The sequence below is a fragment of the Lissotriton vulgaris genome, chromosome 7 (genome assembly GCF_964263255.1).
Source record: "Lissotriton vulgaris chromosome 7, aLisVul1.2, whole genome shotgun sequence".
Classification (NCBI taxonomy): Eukaryota; Metazoa; Chordata; class Amphibia; order Caudata; family Salamandridae; genus Lissotriton; species Lissotriton vulgaris.
Window position 1 is genome coordinate 1,346,509,679 of NC_141695.1, and position 21,015 is coordinate 1,346,530,693.

The following is a 21,015-nucleotide window of genomic DNA, read 5'->3' on the forward strand; positions in this document are numbered from 1 at the left end:
TTTTAGCAGCAAAGTTCATCACCAAAAGCCTGAAGGTTAGGGGTGGCTTATAATTAGGCTGTCCTGTTTTCAGTTTCTATTTTTGGTAAATTCTGGTGGGGTTTTTTCTGTTTTCAATATCTTAAAAAACAGTTGTTATCAGTGGTTACACACTTTCACGCCACTAAAAACAACAGAAAAAGTGTTTTTCCGGTGTTTATGGAACGTTTTGCTTTTATCATCGCTTGCTTTCTGCACTGAAAAAACATGGTATATAGACAGTGTACGTATAGTGTATATGACGTCCAAAGAGATTTTTGCAAATTAATCTTATTACAGTACACCATACAATACTTCTTCAGTCAGTCTTTGGTCATGTGCGCTCGTGCTTTCCTTCCGATGTAAACTTCTGTGAAAAGGCCCTCTCAGCATTCATAGCCCCTTGGGCTGAGAACCGTCAGCTAAGGGACACAGTTGGGATGACTCTTTCTTTGATGCCACATAAAGCACAAAATGATAAATATCTGTGTTTTAGTTCCTGGGCATAAGAAAACAGTGCACCAGAATGGACTAAAAAGTCAATAGCATCCCTCATTAACTCTGAAGATTGTAAAGATGCTTTCAGCATACCATCTAACAAGTGGCAAGGATCTTCTACAGGGAATCATTTCAGCTCGAGTATCAATTTTGACAGGTAATCACACACATTTTTTATATACGTAGCTGAATCACTACAAATACAAACAATATCACTCCAATCTTTGTTGAACTTGGAAAGAACCTTTTTTGCAGTGCATAACAAGTGACTCTGCGTTCCATGCTTTCCAAAAGTCTAGTGTCATGTTTTCACCACTATCCCAGATGCTTGGTAATATATACTTGTCACTATACCTTGCCTTTAATGTTTAAAGCATGAGGTGTTGGGAATTCACCTACTATCAATACTGACCCACTAGAAACTATGGTCTGATGTATTAAGGGTTTTTACCCATTCTCTGTGGGTAAATGTGATGACACATATTAGGAAAGATTTTTATGAAACTAGCCATTTTACCTATTAGTGAAAGAATCAAATGCAGCCAAAATATCAAATGTGAGTTTGATATGTCCTGATTCTCTACAGTTTATAAAATAATTAAACTAAACCTAAAACATGAAACTAAACCCTGCATCTTTAGACCAAAGGCCATAATACTGAAAAAAGTAAAAGGAAGAAGAAACAATATTTTAGTGGCATCCCTAAAGAACAAAACTCAAGCAGAATAATGTTAGCCAGTCTTTCTTACTGCCTACTGCTAGCTTGTAATACAAAGTTAAATTTTATTGACCCCTTCAGTAAGAACAAAATGACTCTTTCACTTTCTTTTTCCTTTCTTTGAATGGCATTTAGTTTGTGGTTGTGCAGGTGTTTTTTCAGTGTTTATATGTTTTCACCGGTGAGGGCTATTTTTCTTTCAGTGGGGTTTTATCAGTTATTATAGGTTTAAACCTAAAACCCCACAGCCTACTTATAATTTAAAAGGGCATATGCGCTTGTCAGTTTTGTATGGTGACCAAAGAGAATCCAGTCCTCTACCCTGAGTTTTTTAAGCAGTATATTTAAAAAATGCATTTGGTTATTGTTTTGGCACTCTTTCCTTCTTAGCATGTGTTATAGCTCTGCGAGTTCCAACGGCAGAGATTGGTATGTATTTTGCAGGGCACAGGTTTGAAGCCTGGTAAGACCATCTCAATCTTTCTTTACACTGAGGCTGCCAGTGATTTGACACCTATTATTCAAGTACCAGGAAACTATTCATTTCAGGTAATGTGTTCTATATATATGCTTTGTATTCTATATTTTTGCAGTTTGAGCCAGCCATACAGGCTGGAAATGAAGCGTTTGTCCACCACATGGTCCTCCATGCCTGCCCCACGTTGACCAGCATCCCCCAACATACAGAGGACTGCGAGATGAACAGTAGTCTATATTACCAATGTGTGCAAGTTCTTGTTGCCTGGGCTGTTGGTGGAGAGGTGAGTTACACAATACCCTTGAGCTCAACATCTGTATAAAATGCAAAGGCTGCTGAGATGACTTTTGCTTAGTTAACACAGTCTGCTATTGTGGGAAAAATGTCATTGGGATTTGAGGTGAGCTTAGTATCAAAGAATGGACTACAGTTTTTTTTAAAGTTATGGTAATCAATTGAAGCCCTGGACATGATCACTCTAATTATTCATAGCTGAAACAAGTCAGCATTTTAAAAGAGTTAATAGACAGTGTTTAGTCACAATCACAATCTAATTTATGTATGTGTGTGTGTGTAATTTGTTTTGTATTCTACTCCTACCGTATTCTGTTTTCAGTTGCATCTGTAGGCTACTGATGTCAGTTTTTTGTATTTTTGGCATCGATTGATATATACACTATATTGCATGCATTAACTTGCATGGCAGTAATATTGCATCTATTATATCTATCTAACCTCTACATCACATAGATATTATAGGTAAGTGATACAATAGCTAATGGTGCTGGGTGTGATGTGAGGGAAAGGCTTTAATAAAATGCTAGGTCGATTACATCATCCTTGATAGACTGTCATACATCGATAAGAGGTTTGTTGGATTATGATGCAAGGTGTGCGGTAATGCCACTGCTAGCATGTTTAGTGCCAGGACTCAGATCCATCGACAAAAAATAAAGAGGACATAGTTTAATGTTGTTCATCTCACAATTGCTTTATTGCAAGTTGTCATGTTGCATGAATATGAAAGATCTTTATTAATACCCTTGCTAGTGCACACATATCATTCCAGGGCCAGGATAGAGTCTGGTATTACAGGTAAAATGGCACTATTTTATAAAGCAGGCTAAGGATCAGTAATTATATTATTATGATTAAATGTGTGAGATTTTTTGAGAGCCCGCAGACCATGTTTTAGTCACTTTGAGGAGATAATTGCTAAAATGAACTTTCAATAGTTTCATATTCAACACTAGACACATTTTAATCATTCCTTTAGTTTGTGGCTGCATCCATGTTTGATAATTGGTGGTTTGTTTGTGTGTTTTGTTACTCTACATTTTCATAGCACAGCTACTTTATTGCGTAGTAGACTTGTTGAATGATAATGCGAGATCTCTTGCAATTCCATGGCCAATATACTTACATCCTTCAAGAGCGTGGATCAATCAAGAAAAAATAGAGCAAATGGTGCTATGTAGTTTATGTCACATTTGTTTTACTAAAAAGTGGACTTGTTAAATTGTAAAGCAAGATCCATTCCAATGCTGCAGGCAATGTGCTAACTATGTTCCTGATTACGATGACGGTGGGACCGCCACTGACAGCCCATCGGTGGCGGTCCCACTGCCATCGTGATGCTGTTTACCGCTGGCCACATTAGGATGGCGAGCGGATGTCTGGCACTCGGAGAGACCAACTGTCACACATCTGACGGGTTAAATGAGCCCGTCTGTGTGTCGGAGGGACTTGTATCCTACAACATAGGCGGTGCCTGCTCAGGGACCACTGTAGGGATTACGTGCCCCTTTCCGCCCTCTTTTTCATGGCCAATAATCCGCCATGAAAAAACTGGCAGAAAGGGACTTTGGGGGCCTGCAGCAGGAATGGCCGCTGCCTGATTGAGCTCCGCCGGCCGAGCCAAGATCCTGCATTAATCCATCCTTCAGCTGCACCTGTGGTATTACTCTTGCCGATATTGGACCACCCGTTGAGACGTGGAGCAGATGGGTATCGCTCCTGGGGTGAAACGAGCTCTGCCTGCAACTGCATGCCGCACTCGGCCCGGCTCTGTATAAAACGGCCGGGATAATGTGTGTTTTGTGCGCTGGCACAAGTGTGCACCAACATCAGCGGAAATCCGGCGTAGGCTATGGCAAGCTGTAGGGTCGTGGTTGCCCTGTCTGCGGGGTGGCTGGTGCTTGAGGGCAGTGAGCTGATCGGGACGTGGGGATTCCGACCGCTGAAGAAGCTGCTGCCATCTTGTGGAGCCCGGGACGCTGCGCCGATCCGACTTTGCCACTGGATGCATCCCCGAATGGGGGTTGTGAATGAGCTGCCCGCCGATCGAATATCAGCGCTAGTAGGGTGTAACAGAGGGAGGAGCCACGGAGGGGAGGACTGTTCCATTCTGCCCAACATCCTGTGGCTGGCACGGGCCTCCCTAGCGGGTTAACCCCTGTAGCAACCACGAGACAGGTGGCAGCTTCGTATAGGACCTCAGTTGAAAACAGCGACCTGTGCCTGGATAATGAAGCGGGCCCACGGGGATCACGGAGCTGACCCTCTATATTCTTATGTAACTCAACACTTACTTTCTAAGCAGTGCTCACTGAGCCTGACTCTTTATTGGCACCCACCAATGTATTTTCACCGGTATGTGAAGATGTCCCATCGGACAAGGGGGTCCCGATGTTCCACTAGAACAATGGGCTTAGCTGAGGAAACAATCCTAAGATCTAGAGACAACACCACCTACAGAGTCTTGGAGATCAACAGACTCGATTTGCCTGACCTTAAGATGGCTGCCAAGCTACACACCCCTTCCTAACCTGCCATCCTTGCTAGCTCTACCAACCCGTCTCTGGTCTCTAGACTTTTGGGCCCTTCCTGATCCTAATTTTATCCAGGGGAGTCCGAAATGTATGTCCGATTCCCGGTGGAGCTGCTCCGACAGCTATAAGGGAGACAGGCTCTGGCACCCTGCTATGGCCGTCACCTACCCAGAAAGAACTCAGACTTATGTCTTGTCTCTTTCTCCGCTGCTGTCTCCCCCGTGAACTCCCTTCACTCCTTGGGCTTTTTCTTTTTTCTTTTTTTTTGTGGATCATGTTTTTCATGGTTGCTAATAACTCCTGCATTGAATTTGTAACTTTTCTGTATTTAATGTAATTGTTTTTGTAACGTGTAACACGCTGTTTCCTTATGTAAAGCGCTCTGATACCTCCAGGTCTAGCCAGCACTATAAAAATAAATAAATATGGTACCCCCCTACATATCCCCCACCATGTGGCAGGCCGCAGCACACAACACAATACAAAGGATACACATTGCAGCCTCCTTGAAGGAGGTTGCATCATGATTTTGGGTGCAGGACTCCTGGCAGCTAGGCAGGTGGTCCCATTTCCAAAGGGATGGCGGTTAGACGTAAGTCTGACCGCCATTCTAATCAGGCCCCTAATACCAAGGCCAGGTATTGAGAGGGGTACTTTGGGAGGAATTATCCTTATGTTTAAAGATATGATTATTAATTATAGACCTGAAGAAGGGCATTCTAATTGAATCTAGCTGAAACTTAACACAAGATCAATTTCAATGCTGCTGGCAATATGCTGACACACCGCCATATGCTTACTTGGAAAATAAGCTAGGACCATAAACTCAAAATCTCATGATGCCCTTAAGTAAAATCACATATTGTTTGCATTATCTCCTTCATCCCCCTACCTATCCACAAATGTATGCCAAGATGGGCCCACATTCTGAGGTATACCTGTACTTGTAAAGATGCAAATTTCAAGGATACCCACACATATAAAAATTCCTCTTGTGATTGATATACATGATTATGGTTGCTCTTTTGTTTTAATATTTTTCCTGAAGTACCCAATCAAAGGAGCATCAATGTACTTTTCAAAAATAAACCAAATGGATTGCAGATTAAACCAAAATGTAACCATATTGAATAATGACAGAAGACTAAAGGAAAAAATAGGTCTTTCATTGTGTTCAGAACAGTGAGAACTGTAGTTTGAACATGAGGTCTAAAGGAGTAAATGCCCAGAGCTTAAGCAGACAAAATTCTTCTGATAACCAAACCTATTTTAAGTATGGAGTAGATAAAGGGATCCAAGATCTAGTAGAGTTTGATTTAAAGAGTGTAGAAGACAACCTGAATACTATTTGGAACATCACAAGAAATCTTTTATAATTATGCAGAGTAAGGGAAATGTGACTGAAGCAAGATACTCCTCCGCATTCCAGGATGTTGTGATCTGTGCTGGTTGAAGTGTACAATTCAGGCACAATGGGAAGATTGCATAGAGGGCATTTCCTTTGCAATGATGCTTTGAAAGAGGGGCATGGATTAAAGAAAGCATGCATAGTTCCAAAAAAGAGGTCGTAGAATTCTAAGGGCCTGCATTAAAGAGAGCATCTAGTTTCAAAATGGGTCCATAATGAGAGTAACTCACCTCATCATTAATTACGTGCGATGCAGCATTAATCCACCCATTATTCCTGGGTGAAGCAATACTGCATGTTTACCAGAGCAAGTCATGTCCCTGCTAAAAGCAATGGGATTACATCCTCAAATCTGTACAGTATCACCATTGTCTACAGTTATTATCCATTGCTTAGGGACTTACAGAGAATTGGATTGTGCCTTCATCCCCTGACCTTGCTCAAGCTACTACCAGGTGTGATAGTACAGGGTCTTTCTTCGTTCTACTTGAGGGCTCTTAAGGAGGGCCTCAATGGCCTTAAAAAACCCCAAACAAAGGCTTAAAAAAGGAGACCCTTATCCCTTATGCTGCTGTTCAAGGGGACACTGATTTTGTAAACCAGTGTCATTGGGATCAGGTACATGCTATTAATCACTTGCAGCACACACTCCTCCTGGATTTATTTCAGAATGCTATAGAATCCTTCAATTGTTACTTCAGTGTTGTCTAAGTTGAGCTTCAGTCAATTATGTTCCGGGCATAGGAGGGTGGGATATTCCAGAGCATATCTTATCATTTTGTTTTTAGGTACCGTCCTTGTGAGCTGCGGCATCCTTTGGAACTGCGTCACCTTGTTTCCTTTCTTGACGGTTGCAAATAAGTCCATTCCTAAACACCCCAATGTGGAGATGACCATTTCTGTCATTTCAGGATGAAGTTCTCACTCGTGGTCCTCTAAGGAGAGGCATCCTAAAATACACCTTCACACTGACTGGGTCCATAAGATGCCTTGCTACTGAGAAAATTCCCCATTGTGGGGCTCACAATAGTCAAATCCCTCACAATGCAGGGGACAAATCATGATGTTGTCTTTCAGAATATAAATGGCATTCTCTAAGAGGGAAGGGAGGAAAGCCTTCATAGAAAGGCAGACTGTCAGCTGTTCCCTCTAATACATTAATGTGCGGGTGCTGCTCTGACATTAATTGGATGCAAACAGGGCAAACAGAAGGTGTCTGTAACTGCAATAGACTGCAACTATTCAGGACTGAATGGATGGTCTACCAACTGGTTAAGGAACACATCTATCAATCCGGGAGTACAGAAGCATAGCTCTGCATCTGAGATAGGAGGCTTCCTTGATGCGGAGCTATTGATTCCTCAGGCACTACTGAAAGTCTGTCATTCACCATCAGGTGTGCAACACCAACAGAATGAATTAAGCCATCCAGCCCAGCATGCATAGGACATACAGACTGGGAAATGGGAAAAACATCAAATCTTATCTTGAATATCTACAATATAAACATTTGAGTCATGTCCTGAATATTTGCAGTCCTTTAAGGAAAAGGAAAAGCCTTCCTACAGGCTACTCATCCATTGTGCACAAAAGATGCCCATTACAGAGGACCCACCTTTCCTAGCCAGTTGTCCAAGTATAGGAACACATGGACCCCTGACCTCTGCAGGGAAGTCAAAACCATCACCATATTGAAAATTAGCAGTGTTGTTGTCCACTCAAATGGCAGAACTGTAAACTGATAGTGCTGATTTCCCATTATGAGCCTCAGGTAGTGCCCCAGAGCAGGTATGATTGTCAGATGAAAGTATGCAAACTGGAAGTCCTGGAACCCTTTGTCGAGGGTCAACAGAAGCTTTCTCAGCAACAGTATTTTGAACTTGTCTTACCTAATGATTATATTCAAGAACCAGTTGTCCAGGATGGCTCTCAAGCTTCCGTTCTTCTTGGGGATGAAGAGATAAAGAGAGTAAAATCCCTTGCCTCTTCCAAGAGCACCACATTTGTTCTGTATTATTATTATTATTATATGAAATTTATAGCGCGCACAGCTTACCTGGGGGCATCCCGGCGCGAACAGACCAAAGGAGGAGCTCAGTCTAATCACTACTGTGGGAACAAATAGGTCTTGAGAAGTTTCCTAAACAGTAGGATCTTGGGCTCTGAGCGAATCTTAAGGGGCAACGAGTTCCACAGAGTCGCCACCTGCACAGAGAAACGCCTGCCCCCAGAGCGAGCTCTCCTTACTCTCGCTGACTGCAGAAGATGTTTCTGGTCTGAGCGCAAAAGACGTGGGGGCTTATAGGGACGGGCCATGTTAAACAGGATGGGGTGGCCCTTGCCATGCAGAATTTTATGGGCTGTACAAAGCGCTTTAAATTTCACCCGCTCCTTCACGGGGAGCCAGTGAAGCATTTTAAGGGCCGGGGCAGCAGACTGCCTTCTGGGAACATCCATCAGGACTCTCGCAGCTGCATTTTGCACCTGTTGGAGGGTTTTAAAGGTCGCTTCGGGAGCACCGAGAAACAACGCGTTCCCATAGTCGAGCCTCGATAGGATTAAACCACGTATCAGAAGCTTCCTAGCTGAATCAGGAAGCAGTGGTAGCACCTTACGGGCAGACCGCAGCAGACCAAAACAAACCCCCGCGGTCTTCCTGGCGTGGGTCCTAAAGGACAGATCTTCCTCCAACCATACTCCCAAGGATTTGATCTCCTTCTTGGGAGATGGTGGGTCACCAAGAGACCGGGGCCAGCAGCTAGCAATAATGGAGGGGCTGGAATTACCCAAAAGCATCAGCTCGGTTTTTCCTCCATTAAGCTTTAAGGCAGAGTGAGACATCCAGCGATAGACATTGGCCAGGCAGTCGTGTAAAACCTCAGGTTGTTCTGCCACCTGGGTGAGGCCCACCACCAGCTGAGTATCATCAGCATAGCTGATGATCTTCACCCCTGAGGGGGCGACCACTCTTTCAAGTGGAGCCATGTATATATTAAATAAGGTAGGGCTCAGCGATGAGCCCTGCGGGACTCCACATTGAAGAGGGAATAGGGTCGACTGCTCTGCCCCTTCTCAGACTTGGTAGAAACGATTAGAGAGAAAAGATCCCAACCATTTCAGGGCCGTCCCTGAGACACCTACCTCTGACAGACGTTGGAGGAGCACCTGATGACTCACGGTGTCAAAGGCAGCACTCAAGTCCAGGAGGATCACTGCCACTGACCCTCCTGTATCAAGAGTGCTCCTTGCTTCCTCCACTACTGCCAGTAAGGCTGTGTCCATTCCCTGACCGGGGCGGAAACCAGTCTGGGAGTCTCCCAACAGGTGGTTGGACTCTAGATGGTAAGAAAGCTGACGATTGACCAGCTTCTCTGCAACTTTGGAGAACCCAGGCAGAAGTGATATTGGCCTAAAGTTGGACAGGTTGGATGGGTCCAGGCCTGGTTTTTTCAATAAAGCTTTTACCACAGCCTTCTTCCATCTCTGGGGCACTGTACCATGAGAGAGCGAAAGATGAATAAGGTCAGTCAGCGGGGTTGATAGAGTGTTTGACACAAGCTTGAGGTATTTCATTGGCACTGGGTCACTTGGAGATCCACTCTTCATCTCTGTCAGTACTTTTATAACCTCCTCTTCCGAGAAAGGGCCAAAGGAGGCTAGCTCAGTCGGGCATCTTATTGGGCTAACAGGCAGCTCAGGGATTTGAGGGATCGTAGGCAGGGAGGATAATATCTTCTCTATTTTTGAATGGAAGAAGCTAGCCAGTTCTTCACATTTTTCTTTAGGGTTATCATACACGACTGGCGGGACCGGGGCTTTCAAAAGTTCCTTGAAAGTTTCCCAGAAAGTCATCTGTGGTGAATAGAGGGCATTCTAGAGGGAAAGAATAGAAGGTATGGCAAAGCCCTTGTCGATTAGCTGGATTAACAAATGTTCCCTTGGGATTGGCTTCCAATTGGTGGAGAAAAGGAGCCCCTCCCCTTTAAAAAAAGTTGGTGTGGTAGAATGGAGATTTAAAGAGGTTTTCAGGCTGCAGAGCCAGCTGTAGATGGTGGGAATTGGAGCTGCTGCAGAAGATCCACACTGCCATGAAAGGAGTTAAACCTTTGTTGGGGTGTTAGACAGACTGCGGAGGTGATGCTGATGAGGATGTTGTGCCCTAGGGTATCCGTGAAACATGTGTCACTTCTGGTGGGATTGCACTGCTAGGTAGGCCTGCCCAGCAAGCATGCAGTGACTCTGCTGCTATTGAAGCATTCCAAGGAGGAGTCGACCTTCTGAGTATCACTTGGACCTCTCTTGAGAAACCAATAGAATACATCTAAGGCAGGGTGGCAAATGGCGATATAGGAGTCGTGCACTGTGGTCTTGATTGTGTTCATTCATAACCAGCTTACCTACGTCTACTAAACGAAAGTAGATCTGATGGTCCTACTGGAAAACCAATTGATGTCATGCAGTAGTGGTAGTATGTGACAATACTGAGGTTAATAAAACTGATCTGCATTTATATCGACTCCAGAATACTGCTACCAACCTATCGTCAAGGTAAGCATACATAGGGAAGTTTAGATTTTCTATTCTTAATTGCATATCTACTTACTTGACAATATGTTAGTATTCAGTATTGTGGAGTCGGCAGTAGATGCAGATCGATATTAAACAAGCTGATTATACTAAAACACTACAGTGGCAAAATCTGCATGTCTTTGGACTTACCATTCCTCAATAAATGTTTTGCACTCAGCAAGCTCCTCAACAGTACTCACTTCTCCATCCCCTTCAACTGGCAACCATCTGTCACCACATATAGATGACACCCACTCCCATATATCTCTGATTCTCAAAATGTTCCATCCTCAGTTCCACTTCCTGTAAAAATTAACTCCTACTTGAAGCTAAAGGAATCACACTTTATTGCAATGAAAACACACCAAACATAAGTTAGCAGCTGTGCATCTCCTACTAGCTCACACATTACAACATTCTTCACAGCACATTACTCAACAATGAGGCCTACAGAGGGAGAGGGAACATTTGTAAATGGCTAGCCTAGAGTGAAGCAAACAATAGGAGATGATGGACGGAGCGCTTAATATTTTCAGACACTCACCCCCAATCACAGATCTGGGTCGAATCCATCATCGTTCTTTAGCTCACTTCGCCACCTCAGTTCAGACCCAGCTATATGCAAATCAGTCTTGACCCTGTGCCTCATGGGAACAGTCCAACCCGAACTGCCAAGCCAAGGCTTCCCTGAACCGGAAACAAGCATCCTGGGAACCGTTTCGGGGTAACACCCCTCATCAGCCAGGTTAGCTTGAATCCAGTGGCAAAGTGAGCAAGAGACCCACATCTGGGCATACCCTGCCAACTTAGGGCAAACAAAGCAAAATACAAGGAGATGATGGACGGAGAGCTGAAACTTTCCAGACACTCGCCCCAGTCACATATCTGGGTTGTATCCATCATCGTTCTTTAGCTCACTTCACCACCTCAGTTCAGACCCAGCTATATGCAAATCAGTCTTGATCCTGTGCCTTGTCTGACGAACTGTTCTGCATCCTGACTTCAGTCCACGTCGCTGAGTGACATCTTATGCATTCTGTGTTACTCAATACCCTTATATACTTCAGTATCCAGTACCCATAATAGTTGTGTGTTCTTTCTTCTCTTCTAATACCAAGATTTTCTCCGCTAAGGTTATTCCTTTTGACAACAAAGTTTTGCTGTGTACTATTTGTGCAAACTAGTTAAAAACGTAACAGCCTTGAAGAAGTCCCGTTGGGACGAAACGCGCCGCATCGGCTATCGAATCTGTGTTGTGTTTTTAGCAAAAATAATTATATACAAAAGAATAAAGGAATTATATGTTTCTTGTAAACCAAAGTCCTATTTGATTCATTTGGGAGACGCTGTGTTGATGTTCAATCATTGACTTTTATGTATCACTGTATATTCTCAAAATTGCTCTTGATGATAGCTGTGTGCTGAGCATGCCTGTTTTTTGACCCTGTCCCTTGTGTAGACTAGAGTGAACCCAACTATTGCAAGATACAGCTTTATATAGTGACATTAGCGAAATTAGGCAGTAGGCAGGCAGGATAAATAGTATAAACTGTCGCTCATAAAACTAACATAATCATAGTGCCGATGACTGGATCTTCCTAAGATGATCACTATGCTAGCAACATAACTATGTCTGTGCTGTGACAAGATCTGAATTGGGCTTGGAACAGGTCAGCAAAGCACATAGATTCAGTGTGACCCTGGAAATCTTCAGGGGCTCGATGCTGGTTTATTGGACACGGAAAGTCTGTGATTGGTCGCAATTGTCAAGTCTGTGGGTCCAAATATGTTATTTGCAGTAAAGGAATTGCAACAGCCGTCTGTAGTGCAGTAAGGAGCAAATAGACATCTCACGATTTGAATAATTTTGCTTTGTCTGTGGTTTGGGTAAGTTTGGAGGTTTGGAGGATATTGCAGTGGGCGTCTATAGGTAAACTATGAGAAAAGTATGTTGCCAATTTCTTTTATAGAGTTTTGCAAACTCTTGTATTTTGCCCTGACCTTAATTTACTAGAATACTTTTCGTCTCTTTTACTATTTGTTATTTATTTGGTGTGTGTGTTTGGTGTGTTACTTTGCACCTAGATCTTGGGGTTTCTGACATTCTTGTGCTCAATAAAATAGATAAAAGTTAACTTTCTTCTTAGCTTTATTTGGTTTTCTAATGCTCTTTTGTTATATTGTGTTTAGGTGCATAAACATTTCCATTACAAGAAACTAAAGAAAGAAACCACTCTGTGGCTTCCTGTGATCTTTTATGAGTGTTCTAGGGCAAGGGTCCAAGGAGATGCATGACAAAGATGTCCAAGAAGGGTCAATTGTCTGTAGAAGGGGACTGGGAACAGACAGAATTAAGTATTGTGGCTAATGAGTTCTATAGGTCAGTGAGTTTACTGGTGTCTTTGAGTAGTTTGTTGAGACCTGAGGAGTATCAACTGGGAAGTATTGCTGGCAGAAAGGTGCTACCAGTGATGCTATTTTTGTGGTATATTGAATATGGTTTCAATATGTTTTGAGATGAAGCGTATTAACAAGAACGGTTCTGGAGAGTTGATTATACTATGACATATTGAGGAGGGGCTATAAAGGTCACACAATACCGCAACCAACATTTCGGGAACAAAAATATCAACAACCAAAATATCAAGAAGGTAAATGGTGGTATGGATTTTCTATTCTTAACTCCATATCTACATACGTTGAAGATATGTATATCATCAAAGTATGTAAATATAGAGTTAGGATTAAAAAATACATACTTACTTCTCAATATTTTAGTCCTTGATATTCTTGTCACAATATTGTGTAACCTGGATATAGACCTGGAGAGCATATTTTCTCCACTGTCACTTTTTTGTGGGAAGTTCAGGAGTGAGCTATTAGCCTGTGTGAAGTGTAGTCTTAATTGGGACATATTTTACAAGGTTCTAAAAGTCACTACCTTTTGATGGAGTGGCTTAATGCTTTAAAGAGATTAACACTAGTCCCACTTACAGTGGTGGACTGGTCATATGGGACACAGAGAAGCCAAAGTTCTATTATAATTTATTGGTAAACTCCCATTAGGTGACAATTCACCGTATTCTTGTTGAACTTCCAGAACTGTGAGTCGCGACGGGTAAAGAACACATCTAGTTTAGGATTCCTTTCATGATTAAGGGATGCACATTTATGGAATAAACTTTCAAACTGTTTTTCTTTCAATTTATAACAATTCAACAGCAACGCATTTCAGAGTATTGTATTCCTTTACCAAAAGAGCATCACACTAGGCATACCTGTGCATCAGTTTAAAGAATACGGGGCAACCCAGTAACCCTTACACCTGGGTAAGTCAACTAGTAACGACACAAGCGGTCCCTATGGAGGAAGTGTAGCCTTTGACTTCCACGTTGTTCAATACAAAACTTTCATTCAATAGGTTTGGACTGTTATTTACAAACACATTTTATTCAATATTTCTTAAAGAAATTATCTTATTTGAGACAATAACCAATTCATGTTTCAGAGCATTCTTTTCCAAAACAAGGTGCTCCTGAGGGTGTGATGGTGCAGTGCAAGTGACAAAGTGAATAAAAGTGTGCTGGTGCTATACACAATGCAAGTATATACATGTGACTGACAAGGAGAGATGGATATTTTAAACAACAATCCATGGGAGAGTGTTGTAATCCTAAATCAAATTAAAAAACAGTCCACGGTAATAGCTGTCGATGTTTTGACCCAAAATACAGATTATTTAGACAAGGGTCATCCTCAGGAAGGAAATATATATATAGGAGACACCTGAGAATGAAAGAGTTATGTTTCAATAAAATGTGCAAACGTTGAATGGTTTTTAAATTTGTTGTATGCATAATCTACTATGCATAATCTACTGACATACCCGAGAATTGTGGTAAAGAATCTCACAATGAGAGTGTAGGATGTCCAAGTGGCTGACACAAGAACGGGGTCACTTTTAGACTTCAACCAAGCTCCTTTATTTTCAGGACTTTAGTCTGTTATAACTGAATGGGCAGTTTATTTCACTGATGCAAGTTTTTTTTAGAAAACAACAAAACAAAACAAACAAAAAAAGAATTGAAGAAAAATCTTGGATTGGGTTCAGGGTGGACCGTCCACTTCTTAGTCCTGGCTTCTGGGCTCGTCTTGCCGCTTTCCGGACTTCTCCCCATGAGCCTCCTCAGAAGGGAAGAAAGGAAAAGAAAGGGCTGGAATTAATCACACCTGTTATTCTATAACTCCTTGTGTGCTACCATCACCAGGCGTATTTTGGGAGAGGTTCAAGAAATAAAAGGAAAAAGGACTGGGTGTGCAGGGAGGGATGCCGACAGAATCATTGACTTTTTGTGTCCTCTTATTCCCCCCACCAACCCCACCAGAATATACCCCTCAGAGGCACTTGCCTTGGGCCACGGCCTGTGAACAGGGCTTTGGCGTCCGGACCCGGGGCGTCCTCTCCCTTCCTTGGGCTGCCGGTGTGTGCGCCTTATCTGCTGCGCTCTGATTAAACCGGTAAGTCTTTCCTCCCACACAGCTCCGGATATTATTCCTGATCTATGTTTGCCTGCCTCGTCAAGAGTTCCAAATTGACGCTCTCCCCGTGTTTCCTGTGTATTAGGTTACGGACTCGGACTAATCCTTTCCGTCAACGGGGACACGAAAGTGACTTTCCCTCATATCGGTAAGCATTACCGATCACTACCATCGTGTATATTTGACTTTGAGTGACTAACGGCCCCCCTTTCCAATCTGAAGTATGTCCTCCTTTATTCAGATATTTGGAGTGGTCCCCAGCCCAGCACCCGGATCGTTTCGTTCCTCATTACCCTTGTGGGATATGTAATTTACCTTTCCAAGTAAGTTCTGAGATATTCTCTCCCCTCTAGCTCTCGACATGAGCACCTCCTTTTTTTTTCTTTTTTTTTTCTAATGTTAATGGGCATTTTTAAATTTCCTTACTTAGGATTGAATGCTTATATCGACCTCAGCAAATTAATTTAACCCAGCAACACTGATTAAAACAGGTTAGTCTGGCTAAACGTGTATACCCTTATGTAACTTAACAAGTACCCAGTTCTCTAAATAATTTACTGATCCTCAATATTTACCCAAATTTAGGTTGCCTGCCCCGCTACCCTCTTCCCGTCCTGATGAAGACCCACCTGCAAGGATTTTAATGTTTCCTGCCTCCCTTGGGTCGAAACGTCGACTTTCTCAGCTCCTACACAGCCTCCTCCTACCCCAAACTTTGTACAGTATGGACTTTGGGGCATGTGTACTCTGAACTTTCAAGCTGATTCAATATCTATATGCTGTCTATTTGACATTGAACCTATGATAATGTCTGAATAATACGTGTTTTTACTGTCACTAATTCCCCCCCTACACTACCCTCACGACTGCACGTCCCCCTTACCCCCAGGGGCACTAATACAATTTTGTATTGTACATTTGGTTTTGACAACTTTTCCCTATAATGTGAATAAAACATTATAGATGCATTTATTTCTATTTACTTTGTCTTAAATTCTCTCTATTCATACGTCCTTCCTACTGGGACCCCTTCTTTTCAACACATAAGCTTCTCTCGCAGCTCTGCTCCTCCTGTAGCTCGCCTTCGCTGCTCCGCTCCTCCCGCAGCTGGTCTCCGGTCCTCCGCTCCTCCTGCAGCTCGCCTCCGGTCCTCCGCTACTCCTGCAGCTGGTCCTCTGCTCCTCCTGTAGCTCGCCTCCGGTCCTCCGCTCTTCCTGCAGTTCGCCTCCGATGTACTGCTCCTCCGGTACCTCGCCTTCTCTTCCTCGACACCTGGCCTCCTCGTCCTCCGCCACTCTCCGACTCTCCGTCTCCAGACAGTGCCGCCCTTCCTTCAGTGTTCCTCTGTTTTTATCGTCCTTCCTCTGTTTCAATGCTTCGACGTCACCTCGCACAACTACACCGCTGGTGGTTTCCGGTCTGTTTTGGGTGTTCTTGCCCGTTTTAGTGCACTTCTGGCTGGCGGCTTCCTCGTCCCTTTCACAGAGAGATATATGTGATGGTCTTAATGAAACATCTTCATTGCTTGTGTTTGGACTGGCAAGCTGTAAGGAAGCACGTTTCAATCAATACTCCCTGCAATGTAAGCATTATAAGTGGTCTGTTTACAACTTACAAGGAACCACCCGTTGGAGTAAGTAACAAACACTGGGCCTGATTTTGATCTTGGCGGAAAGGTTACTCCATCACAATGGTGAAGGATATCCCGTTTGCTGAAATATAAATCCCACAGGATATAGTGGGATTTTTATATGTCGGTAGATGGGCTATCCGTCACTGTTACGAAGGAGTAACCCTTCCCCCAGGATCTAAATCAGACCCTTATTCAGGAGACAGGGGAGGTTAAAATGAAACTTCTTAGTGGTGATCTGTCACATCTGATGCATCCACTCTGGAAGATTCTGTGGAAAAATTACATAAGTTATCCTAGAAAATATGGACATCATGTGTGGTCCGCTGTGTTTTGAAGGAACTCACCAGATGAAGCATGTGACCAAAATTTCAGAAGGATCAGTGCGATAAAAAAAGGGGATCATCCATGATGTGGCGAACAATCGCTGGGCAGTGCATATGTAGAAAAACAACAGTCGTAAATGGAACTCTGTATTAAATTCAATAACCTTCACCTATGTTGGAAACCTAATTTATTGCGATGGGCTCCTTATTGAAAAAATGGGTCATAAAACATTGTATCACTCGAGAAAGTTATCTAGCCAGTGTGTGACAGCTCACCTGTAGATATTACTGCAAAGAGAACAACCCTCGTACCTTCTATAAACGGTGTTGCCCCACCTCAGGGATAACTGAAACCAAACTATACGAGTGAATTGCATGCAGAAGCAAAAGCAATGTGTCAACTGTTTAGTAATTAATACAAGAGAAATAGTAAAAGAGGAATCAAGGCCCTATGGACTCACCAGTCCCCATTTTAACTGTCAAAATGAACTGTGTAACTACAAAGGAATAGAGCAAATCATAACCTTAATGATAGTAAGTTATCCGGTAAGTAGCTGAAACAATGAATATAGCCGCTGCGCTAGGCCGGAGTCGATCCTGACCCATAAGCGTAGGGATGCGTTGGGTCCTTTTAATGTGATGCGTACATGTAAGAACGTGCATGCGGTAGGGGTGATGTAGACCGTGCCTCCCGTAATGTAAATGGCCCCATGTTAGAATTATTTAATATGGTGTAAATGATAAAAACAGACTTGTGTAAGTCATGAATGAATGCAAACCACCAAGTCGCAAGGAATGTCATTCTGAAAAAATCTACCCTATGGGTTTGGCAGTGACTAAAAAAATCTGTTAATGGAAATGTAAGTTACATATCTTGTGCTGGTAGGTATTAGGTTAGAATGGTTCATGAAAAAAGAATAAACTAATTTAAAGAATAGTCTAGGTTCAAATTCAGTGTGTGTCATAACTGAAAAAATTGTGTTGTCCAATATCCTGGTTTGAACCAGTGTGTGTAGTTATATATGAATTGTATTGTATACGCCAAATACTTATCAACACTTCAGTCAGCATATGCAAAGTAACACATACAAAGAAAGGATTTTAAATGTCTGGCTTGATATGTCCACAGGGTCAGACTGATTTGCATATAGCCATGTCTGAACTGGGGTGGCAGAGTGGGCTCAAGAACGGTGATGGATTAAACCCAGATCTTTTGACTGGGTGTGAGTGTTTGATTGATTCAGATGCTCCGTCCATCACCACCCCCTTTTGTACCGTTGATATGTCCATCAGCTGGAGTTTTAGATGAAGGCTGCTTGTCTCCAGTCCTCAATTGTGTTCAGGCCATGTGCAATTGAACCAAGTTAATCTATCCATAATAGTTCTTTTTGAGACCGAAGGTTTGCTTTATTCCCGCCCGTGGGCCAAGTGAAATCTGTTCAACCACTGTATGTCCTCACTGGGGTGGTGGTGCATCTGGAAATGTTCAACAAGCAGTGCTCCTGCCTTGCCACATTTGACTGTACTTCTGTGCTGTAGGATCCTGCATTTGACCTTCTGCGGTGTTTGTCCTATGTACATTTGATAACATGGGCACCATAAAGCATAGACAATGTCCTGGGTATTGAAGTTGGAAAAACCAGTCAATGTAACATTAATATTCTTCTGAGAACAAAACATTTGTATTCATACTGTATGTGCAAGCAACATACTGGCCGCATTTAAAGTGGCCTATTACTGTAAGTAAGCCACATAGTGTATCAAGGGTGATTTGGGGCAGTTGTGGCAAATTTGCCTTTACTAGGGCATCCTTTAACTTCTTGCTTCATTGAAGGAAAATAAGGGTTCTTCTTTAGTAGTAAGGTGATCTCACACTAACCCCCAATGTCTTTTCACGATCTTAACCTCATTGCTTGCAGGGTTGAAGGTAGTTACTCAAGCTATTCATTCCATGGTGTTTTCCCTCAACTGCGGTTTCAACAATTCCTCCCTATGGTTATACCATGCTCTTTTTCTTACCTGTCTTACTAGTTATTGTGGGTGGCTCCTCTCAATAAGTTTTTTATGATGATTTGGACTCGCTGAAAAAACAGATCTTTTGGTTCAGTTCCTACAAATGTGCAAGAATTGCCAAAGGGCATATTGTCCCTCAGACGTCTGGGGTGGCTACTGGTATGATGAAGCCGGGAGTTTCTGTCTGTGGGTTTCCTGTAAAGTGAGACAAACATTGTTCCTTGCTCTACTCCCACCCATGAATAAAGAAAGATAGGGGATACTATTTGGACTCTGTTGCATGGTAAACTGTATGTATGTAAACTGTATGTATGCGGATAGAGGGTTGAGCCACAAATGGATTGAGTGTAGGTCAGGTAGGGAACCTCTGCAGATTAGAAAGACATTATCTATATACCTTACCCATTTTAGTATGTTGTTACTAAATAGGTTGTTGTGTGTCAAGGTTTTTTTGTGTTTTGTAGTTAGCCATGTAGATGTTTCCCAAATCCGGCACAAACAATGCGCCCATCGCTATTTTCTTTGTTTGAAAATAAAAGAAATTATCAAATTGAAAATAGTTTTTTAACATGGCAAGTTCCATGAGTTCCACAATGAACCAGCTTGGCACATGCAGGGGGTGTTGCCTTGTGTCCATTACATCAGAAATCCCCTGAGTGCTTCGGCTTGGGGTATATTTGTGTACAACTATTGAATAACCATGGTCACCAACAGATCCGGACTTGTATTGAACACAGTGCCTTCGATCGTGGTAATAAAGTGCATGGTATCCCTCATGTTTGAGTTTGTCATGGGTACCTAGGATTTCAGAAACAAATCTATGTATTGGCAAAGCGTTTCGATGATTGAGCCACATCATGATACGATGGGCCTCCCAGGGGGATTGATTAGTCTCTAATGGATCTTTGGTAGAGTATAAATGAGTGGTATTCTCTACTGTTCTGGGTTCAGAAATTTGTGTTCATTCTTACTTAGGAAACAAGGTTCCAAACCTTTCTGGGTGGTTTTAGCTATCATTAACCTAAGGCTGAATACAAAGATATCCTCAGGCGAAAGTGTATGTTTTGATAAGTTAAAAATGGGAGTCATGTTTTGGAGGACTGGAGTGTTGGCTGGCATGGTATTAGGGATGCTGTTGTATACCAGGAGTACTGTTGACGTCTGGTCTGGCTTCCCTTTATTTCTCCTGGTAGTAAGCACCTTGGTTATTGTTCCAAATATGGTAACTTCTTTAAGAAGTATTGATCACAATGTGTTTGTAAATCACAGTCCAAACCTATTGAATGAAGGTTTTGTATTGATTACCGTGGAAGTCAAAGGCTACACTTCCCCCATAGGGATCACTTATACTTGTGCATCAAGCATAAAGGTTGAACAGCAATTGATTGGCAAGTTTATTAAATCGCCTTAACATTAACTAAAATATATTGCCAGATAAATTCAGTTTGTTGCAAATTTCGACAAAGCGTTTTAGTTGATTTTCCATGAGTGGGCATTCCTTCAAAATGACATTTTTGATAGTAATACACAAGTAAAGCAGCGAGCTGCTGAAGGATAGTGGTCTGTTTTATGGCTGAAAGGGCTGAAGTGTTTTCAGAAACTCTCACTCAGAAAGTAGAGAGGATGGGAGAGGGTGAGGATATGCGCAACTTCCAGAGCTGCTGATTTTGGAACTGGGGAACCAGGTTCAAATCTGGGCGTCGGCTCAATATCCTGTGATTCTGGGCAAATCACTTACTCTCCCTGTGACTACAAAAATGAATGTGTCCTCATGTAACGCAACTGGTGCTCATGTAAAGCACTCCAATACCTTAGGGTCGAGTTTGTGCTATATAAAACAGCACAAAAAAACAGTAACAATGAGGAATATACACACATTTCTCTAGTAAGCAAACACAGGATTTACTGCAGAGGAGAAATAAGGCTGCAGTGTCCTAAGTTGAAGTCGCTTAATTTTCTCTTGTTTCTTTTTTAAAATGCCTGTAAA

The 21,015-nt window shown here is 42.6% G+C and overlaps 1 protein-coding gene across 1 annotated transcript in view; it reads left to right on the forward strand.

Moving 5' to 3' along the window:
* Window positions 1–21,015, forward strand: part of LOC147703663 (putative DBH-like monooxygenase protein 2) — a 301,023-nt gene that overhangs the window by 103,135 nt on the left and 176,873 nt on the right. The window contains exon 5 of the mRNA XM_086932002.1: window positions 1,828–1,995. Within this exon, the coding sequence (XP_086788128.1) occupies window positions 1,828–1,995 (168 nt within the window). The remainder of the gene's footprint in view (window positions 1–1,827; window positions 1,996–21,015) is intronic.